This window comes from Entamoeba invadens, assembly GCF_000330505.1.
Source record: "Entamoeba invadens IP1 unplaced genomic scaffold scaff_1105074726525, whole genome shotgun sequence".
In the NCBI taxonomy this organism is placed as follows: domain Eukaryota; phylum Evosea; order Mastigamoebida; family Endamoebidae; genus Entamoeba; species Entamoeba invadens.
Genome location: NW_004191608.1, coordinates 9,791 through 21,417, shown reverse-complemented (window position 1 = coordinate 21,417; position 11,627 = coordinate 9,791). Strand labels below are relative to the sequence as shown.

Sequence of the window (11,627 nt, the reverse complement as noted above, 5' to 3'; positions counted from 1 at the left end):
GATGAAATTTCATCATTACTCATATATTTTAAGTAAATGATGAACGAAATACCAATTAAAACAACCACATTTGGGCATCCACTTAAAACCAGCAATATAGGAAGGAGCTATTGGGTATGTCGGATTTGAGCATGGATACCCACCAATTGTCGCTGGGGCTTGTTGGTAAACTGGTTGTATAACTTGATAAGGGAGTGCGTATGTTGGGTTAGGAACAGTATATCCCAAATTCTGTTGGCAGTAAGGTATTTGTTGGACTGGGACCTGTGCAACAAATGGCACGACAGGTACCTGTTGGTAGGTGTAGTAAGTCATTTCACTTGAAACTCCCTCACTTTACGCTTTATCTGTTTTTTCGTTCCAAATGTTCAATCTTGCATGACAACCCATCTATTTTTAATAAAAAAACTATAATAAACCAATTATTCAAACCTCACAATTGTTCTCACAATTCATCTTTTAGATTATTAGTTTTTTCCTTGGATACTATTGGGAATTTATAGTAAGCTATATTATTCTGCAACAACGTGAAGTTTCTTTCGACCGCTTTCATTGTGATATTCAAGTCGACCGTTTCGTCAATCTCGATTTCCATCTCTTTTCCTCCGCACTCGAGATCTTCAATATCAAATTGGTGGAAATGCTATTCCTCAATATTTCAATAACATTTTGAATACCAAAAATCGACAAACTGTTTCGAATGGGTTGAGTTGCATATACCTCTTCACGACGTCGTACGGCAAAAATGAATAAGCGCATTCCGCTCTTACAGGTGGTACATAGTTTTCGTCGAGGTCGAGAGTGATTTCTGTTCTGACGAAATAAGTTTCCATGAATTCCTTCCAGACGTGTTTGAGTATGAAGATTTCCTCATCGCCGTTAATGGACATTTTAATATCGAAGAAGCCACCCTCCTGTTGTACGATATCGAAGAGCTGTCCTTCATTCTGTGAGTCTTCAGTTTTACACAATGGGAAGACAACAAAAGTGTCGAAGTTGAAATTACTCGAGAACCCAGCAAACGTTCCGTTTTGGATTTGTGACACCATTTCATAGAACGTGAAAGTAGTGACATTGTCAGGTTCATCTAGTGGGTTAATTCTATACTCAACTTCAATATTAGACACTCTTAAACCCTCAAGAGTCTGTTCCGTTATCACTTCTTGTCGTAATTTCATGATCGTTGCTTTCGACTTCTGAGACACTCCCGACGCGTAACACCTCCACAACGTATACGAGTCATTATTGAAGCATCTATTCACTTCAACATCTAATGAAACATCCCCCACCCACCAATCTACTGAATGCCGTGGGGCACTTTCATTCGTGTTACGGATGATAAACCCCCCTTTGGAATAATTCCCATCTAAGTAACTCACCATCACGTTATCATTCCAACCAACTATAATGCCTGTGTTGATCTTCTCACGACCAGAGAATGCTATGTACTGCGACGTAGCAGAATAAGTCCCATAAGGATCCCGGGCAGGGGTCACTATTCCGGCCGAAAAGTCCTTTTTATTCAAATACACGACTTGTGGGATATCCGGGAAATGGAAGACTAGAGGGACTCGAGTCTTGTTGAGTATCTTCTTTGCTTCGACTATCGAAGTGACCGACCGAACAGACTTTTTGTTCACACTAAATGTGATGTACTCCGTTTTATCGGATAACACACAGCGCTTATAGTCTCTCACACTATTACAAAACTTCTGCAGTTTCCCTTGCTCGAACGTGAATGAGGCGTTGAAGTAACTCTCATAATTCAAATTATTTATACCAGTGATATTACTAATGAAGTCAAATGTAACAGTGTCATTCGCGGTGTCACATATCTTTGAAAACACACCAACTCTCAAGACATCAGCAATCAACCGATTTGCTCTCAAGTCTCCATTAAAATCTCCATATAAAAAGTCGCGAGGGCCGACGATGAATGAAGGCGCTAGGTCGGGGTCAAATCGATCGTTAATTTCGTCCAAATCCGAACACCCCGTTTGTGCTATTAACACCACTATCGACATCATAAGTATTTCCACAAGAATCATAGTACTCCACAAGATGATAATCGGCGCATTCGGACATTGGATCTCTCGGATTTTATTCACAAAGCTTTTCATATTGAATATCGAGTTCATTTTCTCTCAAAATTTATTCAGTCCTGCTTCAATGGAATTTTACATATCGAAAAACTAAATTAAAGAGCTATATAAGAGTAACTAAAGGTGTTAAATCACTTCATTATATAAGTGTCTGAGACGGTGCGGATATTAACGGGGCGTGACGTCAAGACCCTCCCGACACGTCTTGGGCGTTGCTCATTCTTTTTGTCGATCGAAAGGACTTTGTCAAACCACTCTTTGTTCACTACTTGTTACTTTCTTTATCTTCCTCCACTCTCGTAGAGTGACTTCGGAGTAAATAAATAAATAACAAATGTATTTATTTATAAATAGTAAATAACAAACTTTTTTGTGTCGAACGGATCTCCTTTTTAAGCTTCAAAACCTCTCGGTTCTCGTTCATCTTTTCCTGTGTCTTCTCTTTATAACATTCAAGCTTTTTCTTCAGATTTTCATCGTCGGCTTTTTCTTTGTCGGACAGAAGCGCCTCGTCTTCCTCTTTGACAGCCACAACAAGTTCAGATAAGATGTTCACAATAACTTCCATGAATGTTGGGAGAGAGAAGCTGAAGCAATCGAAGAAGTCTGGTAAGTTGAATGGATGGTCGACATTCTCAAATTGTTCAAAGCAGATATTCTCCGCGTTGATCTTAAGAATGGATGCTTTGTTCTGATACATGTCGCAGTAATTCGGCGCGGAGAATACAGTGATACACGGCGGGATGTCTGTGTTCTGTAAGAAGTAATGTAACTTGAACCCCTCCTCCATCACTTGATGCGCTCTCACCACACAAATTAAGTCATTTTTATTCAGAAAATTGAGTAACCCACGGGGACCATATAACACACTTGTTTGTCTCAAATGATTATCAGCAAAATCAGTAGCAAGCCAAGCGTCCAACCTTCTCTTCTCCATAGTTTCCGGATGTTGTGGTTCTTCCAATGGATCGGACCACAGTATATCACAGATAGCTCCGCGGCTTGGTGGTTCTTGGTTTCGTTTTAATTCGTTATACTGCGACAACCGAGTGACATACGGGGAGATTCCTCCATGTGTACAAAAGAATCTGCCCAACGCATTACCCTCGACCAAACACGCCAAGGGGAGTGCGTCGAACAAGTCGTGGATTTCATTGAGTAACTCAGACGAGTGGTATTTATATTCACATTCCAAATTAAAGGTCATACTCTCCGTCATCATTTTCGACTCGTGGTTTCCTCTCAAAAAGTAGAATTGGTTTGGGTAGTTGATTTTGTGCGCCATCAAGAAGAAGAGAACTTCACACGAGAAGTCTCCTCGGTCGACGTAATCACCCAAAAAGACATACCTGTTCTTTTCAACCGGTTTTGTGATGTCAAAGATCGTTAACAAGTCATAGAATTGCCCATGTATATCACCACAGATAATCACCGGAGCATCGACTACTAACATGTTAGGCTCTGCTAATAAAAGTGCTTTAGCTGCTCTAACCAACTCCAGCGCACAGTCGATCGACAGTCTTCCTTCTCTAAAGAAGTGGTTACGCAACATGTTGATGTTTATCTTTCCGTCTTGTTCAAACAACATGTTCTTCTGAAGAGGTCGGGTCTCCAACGAAAAGTGAGTTTGGACTGTCCGTTCACCAACATTCGCTGGGGTGTATTGTGCGTGTGTCTTTGTACTATTTGTCAGATCAAACTGCTTATCTCAACATCTCAAAGATGGGAGACGTCGAGATTATCACTTTAAATGAGATTATAAAGTAATTATAAATGTACTATATTTATATTATAATTGAATCATTAACTTTTTCAATGATTTACTATTATAAAATCAAAAAAATAGTTTAACAGTTTGAAATGAGTAAAAACAAACAACTCACCTTCAGCAGGAAGACACGAAGCGACAGATTCGGCTTTGACTAGTTTGGGTCTTGAAAATTTCTTTTTGTGTTGTACTAAACCGACTGCGTTGGAACGAGGAGAGATTGCTTGGGGACTTAATGACATAACAAATTATTGATCTTAATTTCCAGATGACAAAACTTGAGAGAAAAAAAGAAAACGGTTTTCAGGTTTTTTGGTACTTGTGGAGAACTCTGGTTGTTTTCGCTAAGCTAAATTTTGTCATAAGTTTTAAGAATGATTTAAGAAGATTATTGGCTATTATTCCCGACTTTTTAGAACTTAATTGTGCCGAGACGGTTTTATTATCGTCGAAAATGAGAAATGCTTGATAAACCTAATCTTCGGGAGATTGTAGAGAAGTGTTAATTAGATTTCTCTACAAAAAAATAGGAACTTGGAACGTTTTCATTTACTATAAGAAAAAAAACCGGAACGATAAATTAATATAAATTAAAAGGTTATTACCCGTTACAAAGTAATTAAAGTATTTTAATACAAACAGATTTTTTTTTTTTTGAGTAATTCAAGAAAAAGAAATGTCTTTTCCTTGAAAAAATTAATATTAAAAATAAACTATATACTATTATAAATTTTATTCCTTTAACATTCTCTTTAAAAAAGTATCGATATATAGTTGTTTTACTATAAACAATTGATATTATAATAAAACAGATAAATTAATTATTAATTCTTATAACAATTGAAAACTACTAGTTAATAATAATAATATTATAATTAAATAGTATAGCAATAACATTTTTGAAAAACAGAACTAAGAAAAGAGACAATGGGGTCTATCAATAAAGACACAATACAAACACAGCTGGAACACATGCAATTGAAGTACGTTGGTACAGGTCACCCCGACATTTCTAAATAGTTTGTTATTTATATTATTTATTATTCATTGATTCACAATTGATTCAAACTATTAATATGAAGCGAATGGATTTGCAATCAACAACGCGATTCGTACGCATCTTACATAGGTCACCACTCACTACTCTCTTATATTGCTGTTGCTGAGAATCAAAGCGTTTGCCGAACGAGGTATAATTTTCTCGAACGTATGTGTGACCCATGCGGACGTCCTCCACCAGAGCGTGTAGGGATGGAAGTGACGCTTCAAGAGATGAACGACACCTTCAAATGACTTGTTTTTACTACTTTTTGTTGTTATAAAATGTTATATAAAACATTTCATTCGTAATTCATAATAGTTATTCAAACTATTGTTCCACAATTTTTTAAATAATTATAAGTATTTTTAGTTTGAATTTAATAACACTAACCACACCCAATGGGCTATTTTAATTAACGAAATGAATTTATTCACAGATAAAAAAAACTAAAATAAACTTATTGTTTATTGTTTTTTTATACTATATTTAAAGTGATATTTTTGGTTTTTGATAAACAAAAATTTTGATTTGTTGTTGTTTTTGGTATTTCTTATTAATTAAAAGCTATAATAATTATTATTCAGTTTATTAATAAACATAGTTATTAATATATTATAATAACCATAAATACTTAGAACAAAACTAACAAATATATTATAAAATAAACTATATTGAATGAAAGTATATATTATTATTATAATTATATTATAAAAATATTATGAAATAATAGTAAAAATTTGTAATTCCACACATAAATTTTATCCAACATTATATAAAAAAAATCAGAAACACACTTTTGGGATATTATTAAAAACCCACAAAAATAAAAAATGACTCGAACAAATAAGTCCAATTTTTTGGTCTTTTTGTCGAAGAATACCATGATTCCCAAAACTTAGATTAATTCTAATCGCTTCAATAATAAAAAATTAGATCTGAAAATATAGAATGAGTGAAATCGATTCCGTTGGAATTGTTCTTTGGGGAAAAGAAAAGGTAGGCAAATCGTCCATAGTGAACGTTTGGACAGTTTGTTCGGTGTTGCCATCGCGATCGTTTATATTTACGCTCTCATCGACTCCTCAAAAATACTTCTTTCTTTTTCATGGTTTTATAACTATTATTTTAACTATATCATACAAACTATTCAAAGCTTATAAATAAACTATTAACATTAACACAATAGAATACTCCACAACCTTCTTCATATGACCACCACGAACCCCGCAAAGTCGAGACGGAGATTACAATACCTAAAGGTACGATCAAGCTCAAATTCGTTTGTCATTAGTAAATTGTTCTATAACTCGCAGTTCTATATTCAATAAATAAACTATATAAGTATAGTTCTTTTCTTATTTAACAACCCGCTGACATGTAGTTTGACGTCGCCGCGGAGAATATCGAGGACAAGTCCGTCACAATGGAAACGCACAACAAGTCTGGTCCAATCCAAGTTTTTGTGATGTCTGCGGAGGAGGAGAATGACGACGTTGATTACTGTCGTTCGCTCTATGAGAGTCCGTTTGTTCTATACTCTAATAATAAAAGAGTTATTAAGTAACTATTAGGATGTGGAATGCCGACGATGTGAAAGAGACAGCCATTATCCTGAACAAAATGGACATAGCAAAGAACAACAATGAAGAGCTTTTAAAAAGCTTCTTAGAGAAGTATCCGAAGATCATGTTTTTCAAGACTTCCCTTCAAAATCCCGACGAGATGAAAAAGGCGATAGTAACTATAGTCGATCAGTACGTCACAGACAACAACATCAAGTTGAAAAAAGTCAAAGGTTCCAAGAAGGAGAAACCAAAGAAAGAGAAATCGTCCAAAGACAAAGTATCGAAGGACAAAGGGTGTAAAAACCAATAATCTAGTTTGTTCAGTTTTTGTCTTCTTAGTGTTATATAATTAAGTATTATATAGACATTTTATAGTATACTAGATAATAATACTAATAATAGTATAATAATTATAATACAATTATTTAATAATACTAATATAATACAAAAATAATAATAGTATAGTAATATTCAATAATGAACAATGAAAACATCAATTATAAAATTCGATACATCTGGCATACTCCCCCGACTCAATCGCTCTCTTAGTCTCCTCTTTGAAGTGTTTAAGAGTCATTCCCGCTAAAGTTGATACTTCAACATCGTTCTCCTTTTCTAATTCATATAATGCATTTCCGACCTTCCAATTCTGGTCCATAACATCAACTATATTCACAGCAGTCAACATCATCTCGCGAAGAAGTTGAACAAGTTCGGTGCGAGTAAGACTCTTCCACCCGACCAATCTAGTGTATTGAGCGTCTTGTAATTTCTTGTCAAGAGGTGTTCCTTCGAGTTTGAATCCTTGAATGGAAACGTCGCCGACAAAATAGCCGATGTCGCAGTGGATCATCGCCTCGCGCTTTCGTTCTTCCTCTTCCATTTGCTTTTTCGCTGCGCTCGCCGCTGTTTTGTAGACAGAGAGATCGCCGTCTGGGATCTTTTCGATCTCCATTGCTTGATCAATCGCGTCGACGACATTACGATTCCCCAACATCTTCTCAGTGACCGTCTCCATGAAATTTTCGCCAAACGGTTTAATGTTATTTGCATTGACCCACCCGAATTGATAGCCATCGGCAAAGTACCGGACCAATACGGATTGGTCTCTTTTAGCTTCGATTATTTTGGCTAATGGTTTCTTTTGGTCTTCCGGCAATGAGTCGACTAAGACTAACTTAGCCGGCCACCATGGGTATCCCTTTTGTTTAGCCCAAACGATCGACCAATTTGGTAGTTTGACATTAGACATCTCCTTTGGTGATACATTCATTGGGGAAAGTGGTTTAGGGGACTTTGGAGACTTAGGTGAAGTGATGTTAGTTGGACTCTTCATAGGTTTAGTGACTTCTTTGATTTCAGGAGTTAAGGTGGGAGTCGATATCTTCGGGTCGACTTTAAGTTGAGTTGGAGTTGAGATTTGGGGACTGACGGGGTGTGACGGGACGCGCGGGGAAACATCGGGAGTCATATTTTGAGAGTGTGGGGGAGACGCCGTAGGAGTGGTAGAAAGTGCGTCAGCGGGTTTGTCTTCCATTGAAGAGAATAGTTTGGTGAGATGAACCCTCGAAACCCTTTTTCGAGTTACGCGAGCGAAGATTTTTGTCTTTTCTGATCGCGAACTCCTTTTTTTTTTCTCTTTTTGGGTTTCGAGTTTTTGCGCGCGGGTTCCGATTTTGAGGGGATCAAAATACAGAAGTCCTGCATACACAGAACACGTAACAAGTACTTTAAAAAGATATGAAGGAAGAACTTAAGTAACAAACAGTATTGGGATTGACTTTGATATTCATGTGGTTGTCAGGTATTATGCAAACAACGTGTTTTGGGGTTAACACTGGGTTTTTTGTTTTTTGTGATTCAAATTTTTTTTTGATTTCGGGAGGAATGATGAGGTGGTGAGTACAGATTATGAAATGAAAGTAAAACCTGATATTTTTCGGAAATTCGATGCGTTGTTATCTATTTAATTAAATATGGTTATATTTTAATTGATTTGCATTCAATTGTTTTTTTTTGGAATCATTTGTAGTTATTCTTTTTGAGTTTTAGTGAAAACGTCAAACAGTAGTACAAAATAAATTGGAAGTCGATGAAAGATGGATTTGTTGAACAATTGAGAATCACAAATTACAACCATAAAATTATAGTAGGAAATTAATAAATATTTTATTGTTTTTTTTTCCAAAAAAAAGTCAAAAAAATATTGCATCTTTTTTACAACAAAGAATTTTATTCCCGATTTTTTTGTGATTATTCAACTCATTTTTTTTGTAATTTTTATAATTTAATAATTTTGTCGAAATTAAAAATTGAATTTGATTGTTATTTTATAAAAATTATATAATATTGATTAAATTTGCCGAATTGTTGTTTAATATTTAATAAAATATAATTTTTTTTAATTTAAAGATAATATTTACAAATACGTCTAAAAAAATATTTTTTTGATTTATTGTTGTGGTTTTGTTATTTTTTCCAAAAATAATGGACTGGATTTTCTAATAGTAATATTTTATAATATTTTTATTAAATTTAACAAAATATTATTAAAATTGTTTTTTCCTTCAAATAATATATTATATTTAAAAAAAAAACAAAAATAACCATATATATAAAATTATTAAATTATTAAATAACAAGCGAATGTTTATTTCTTTAATAATTGCAATCACATTTGAGTGGAACTTTTTTTGTAAAAACTAAAGATAATAGTAAAGAATAACAATAAGAATTATACCAAAACGTATTCAAAAAAAGGACGAAAAGCAACGCAAAAATAAACTACCATTTTTTTAGTAAAATTGGTAGTTTCAAGTAGTTCGTTTCAAACAAAAGGAATAACAAAAATATATCTTCGAGTTTGAACTGAAAAATTCAAATGGCGATTTTATTGTTCGTTTTTGCTTCGATTGCTCTTTCTCAAAATGCCGATTGCAAATCACTCACCGGCTGCGCAGATTGTAAAAACGTTGTAGACACTGCAGACCAAACTGTAAAAGTAGTTTGTATTAAATGTTCTGCTGGATATCATTCAACAACTGATGAAACTGACACAGAACAAGTCACATGTGCTTCTTGTAATTCAGACGACCCAGCCGCTTGTGCTGCTTGCTCTGATGCTAGCACATGTTCTCAGTGCAGTTCAGGCTCTTATAAAGACGAAAACAGTAAATGTAAGTCATGCACTTCGAAGTGTGCCGCAGACAAGTGTGCCAACGACAAGTGTACCGAGTGTCCTGCTGGTTATTATGCACCACCCCCAGCAGAAGGTGCAACAGACATCAGTTTGAATTGTGTTGGGTGTATTGCAGACCCAACAGCTTGCAAGACATGTTCCAACTCTACACATTGTGCAGAGTGCTCAGACATCGCATACCTCAACACCGCTACAAACACTTGCCAAGTCTGTGACGCCAATTGTAAAGCAGGTTCATGTCAGTCAACTGGAAAGTGTGACACTTGTGCTAGTGGGTATTGGGTTAATGCTGGTAAGTGTGCCACCTTTGCCCACTGCCCCGCAGATTCACAAGATCCAGTTTTGGGCTGCAAAAAGTGTGATGCAAATTACTTCCCTTCAGCTGGTTTGTATTTTTTAAATAGTTTCATTTATAGTTTCTTAATAATAAGAACTAATTCATAGGTGTCTGCACTCGTTGTGATCTTCATTGTGATGCTTTGTCTATTAATCAGGAAAGTGGATGCACCAAATGTAATCAGGGATACTACCCATCCAATGGTATTTGCAAGGCTTGCGATTCAAATTGTAAGGCAGCGGGATGTAACCAAGAGACTGGTGTCTGCACCGACTGCAAGACTGGATATTGGCCACGAAATGGTATCTGTGCTATTTGCCATGAGAAGTGTGCTGAAGACAAGTGTAACACCACGAAAGGGTGTGAAGCCTGTAAAACAAATTACTTTACGGAGAGTGGGTCTTGTGTGAAATGTTCACCATATTGTGCTGAAGGTAAGTGCGATGGATTAACGGGATGCACTGAATGTACTGCAGGCTTCTATTTGTCGGGTGATGGAAGATGCACATCATGCCCTGAATTGTGTGTTGCAGATAAGTGTGACCAGGTCAAGGGATGTACGGAATGCCAAAAGCCATTTGAACTCCAAACAGTCAATGGATTTGGTATGTGCCAAGGAGCTAAGGATATCCTCATTGCTATTGTCGCTTTTTGCATCGTTGCTTTGATCTAAATCACCGTTTTATGTTCAGTTTGAGTGAATTTTCTTTTTTTGTTAAAACACACAAATAGTTCAGGTTGTTCTTTTTTTTCCTTTTTTTATTATTGAAAGTTGGAATTGAGATGAACTGTTTTTTATTTTTTAATTTTCATAAGAAGAAGTTAAGAATTAATAATTAAACTATAAATATAATAAAAACTATATATTAAACTATATATTAAACTAAAAATAGAATTAAAGTGTGGGAAGTGATTTCAAATAAAGATCCATTGAAATCACTGCTTGGTGAGCATCACCGACCGCATGTACTATATTTTTGGGACCACTTGTACAATCGCCACAAGCATAAATACCTTTAACATTTGTTTCGTACTTATCATTGATAGTTAAAGTGTGATTTGGATTTAAAGTGATACCTGTGGTAGTTTCTGTTTCGACTTCTTGAGAAATAGCTTGAATCACCATATCACATTCAACATAAAATTCACTGTTGGGAATGGGTCTTGGTGCTGAGCGCCCTGTCGAATCTTTCTCTCCTAATTCCATTCGTTGTAATTGAAGTCCAATGACATTTCCATTCTCATCACCGAAAATTTTGGTTGGGTTGCATAAGGTCATCATCTTCACACCTTCGGCTATGGCCTCTTCGACTTCATTTGGAGTTGCTGGCATCTCTTTTGCGGAACGCCGATAGACTATAAAGGCTTCACTACCGAGACGCCGTGCGACTCGAACGGCATCCAACGCTGAAAATCCAGCACCGACCACCGCGACATTCTTTCCTATAGTCTTTCGGACATGGCAGTTGACACTTTCTAAGAAGGGAATGACATGTTCAACACCTTTCAAATTCTCACCTGGAATCCCTATAGTCTTTGGTTTGAGTGCACCAATACCAACAAAAACTCCGTCATATTCCTTTTTGAGTGTTATGATGTCATCCACTTTGGCAT

At 35.8% G+C, this 11,627-nt stretch overlaps 8 protein-coding genes across 8 annotated transcripts; 3 read left to right on the top strand and 5 right to left on the bottom strand.

The window, feature by feature from the left end:
* Window positions 1-65: 65 nt before the first annotated feature.
* Window positions 66-315, bottom strand: EIN_416730 (Hypothetical protein; the record flags this gene model as incomplete). Its single annotated transcript, XM_004182912.1, has 1 exon — window positions 66-315. A coding segment is annotated over one exon (250 nt), but the record flags the coding sequence as incomplete, so codon positions are not given.
* Window positions 316-445: 130 nt separating this feature from the next.
* EIN_416720 (hypothetical protein) lies at window positions 446-2,120 on the bottom strand (the record flags this gene model as incomplete). Its single annotated transcript, XM_004182911.1, has 2 exons — window positions 446-643; window positions 693-2,120. 2 exons carry the CDS (start codon window positions 2,118-2,120, stop codon window positions 446-448), a joined length of 1,626 nt encoding a protein of 541 aa, XP_004182959.1.
* A 113-nt stretch (window positions 2,121-2,233) lies between these two features.
* EIN_416710 (serine/threonine protein phosphatase 2B catalytic subunit, putative) lies at window positions 2,234-4,112 on the bottom strand (the record flags this gene model as incomplete). The annotated part of the gene is made up of 3 exons (XM_004182910.1): window positions 2,234-2,367; window positions 2,469-3,784; window positions 3,979-4,112. 3 exons carry the CDS (start codon window positions 4,110-4,112, stop codon window positions 2,234-2,236), a joined length of 1,584 nt encoding a protein of 527 aa, XP_004182958.1.
* A 685-nt stretch (window positions 4,113-4,797) lies between these two features.
* EIN_416700 (hypothetical protein) lies at window positions 4,798-5,163 on the top strand (the record flags this gene model as incomplete). The annotated part of the gene is made up of 2 exons (XM_004182909.1): window positions 4,798-4,889; window positions 4,953-5,163. 2 exons carry the CDS (start codon window positions 4,798-4,800, stop codon window positions 5,161-5,163), a joined length of 303 nt encoding a protein of 100 aa, XP_004182957.1.
* A 697-nt stretch (window positions 5,164-5,860) lies between these two features.
* Window positions 5,861-6,787, top strand: EIN_416690 (hypothetical protein; the record flags this gene model as incomplete). Its single annotated transcript, XM_004182908.1, has 4 exons — window positions 5,861-5,941; window positions 6,099-6,191; window positions 6,294-6,436; window positions 6,484-6,787. 4 exons carry the CDS (start codon window positions 5,861-5,863, stop codon window positions 6,785-6,787), a joined length of 621 nt encoding a protein of 206 aa, XP_004182956.1.
* A 183-nt stretch (window positions 6,788-6,970) lies between these two features.
* Window positions 6,971-8,014, bottom strand: EIN_416680 (hypothetical protein; the record flags this gene model as incomplete). Its single annotated transcript, XM_004182907.1, has 1 exon — window positions 6,971-8,014. The coding sequence occupies one exon, from the start codon at window positions 8,012-8,014 to the stop codon at window positions 6,971-6,973; it is 1,044 nt and encodes a 347-aa protein (XP_004182955.1).
* A 1,344-nt stretch (window positions 8,015-9,358) lies between these two features.
* On the top strand, window positions 9,359-10,686 carry EIN_416670 (hypothetical protein; the record flags this gene model as incomplete). The annotated part of the gene is made up of 2 exons (XM_004182906.1): window positions 9,359-10,061; window positions 10,121-10,686. The coding sequence occupies 2 exons, from the start codon at window positions 9,359-9,361 to the stop codon at window positions 10,684-10,686; spliced, it is 1,269 nt and encodes a 422-aa protein (XP_004182954.1).
* A 222-nt stretch (window positions 10,687-10,908) lies between these two features.
* EIN_416660 (glutamate synthase beta subunit, putative) lies at window positions 10,909-11,625 on the bottom strand (the record flags this gene model as incomplete). Its single annotated transcript, XM_004182905.1, has 1 exon — window positions 10,909-11,625. A coding segment is annotated over one exon (717 nt), but the record flags the coding sequence as incomplete, so codon positions are not given.
* Window positions 11,626-11,627: the final 2 nt, after the last annotated feature.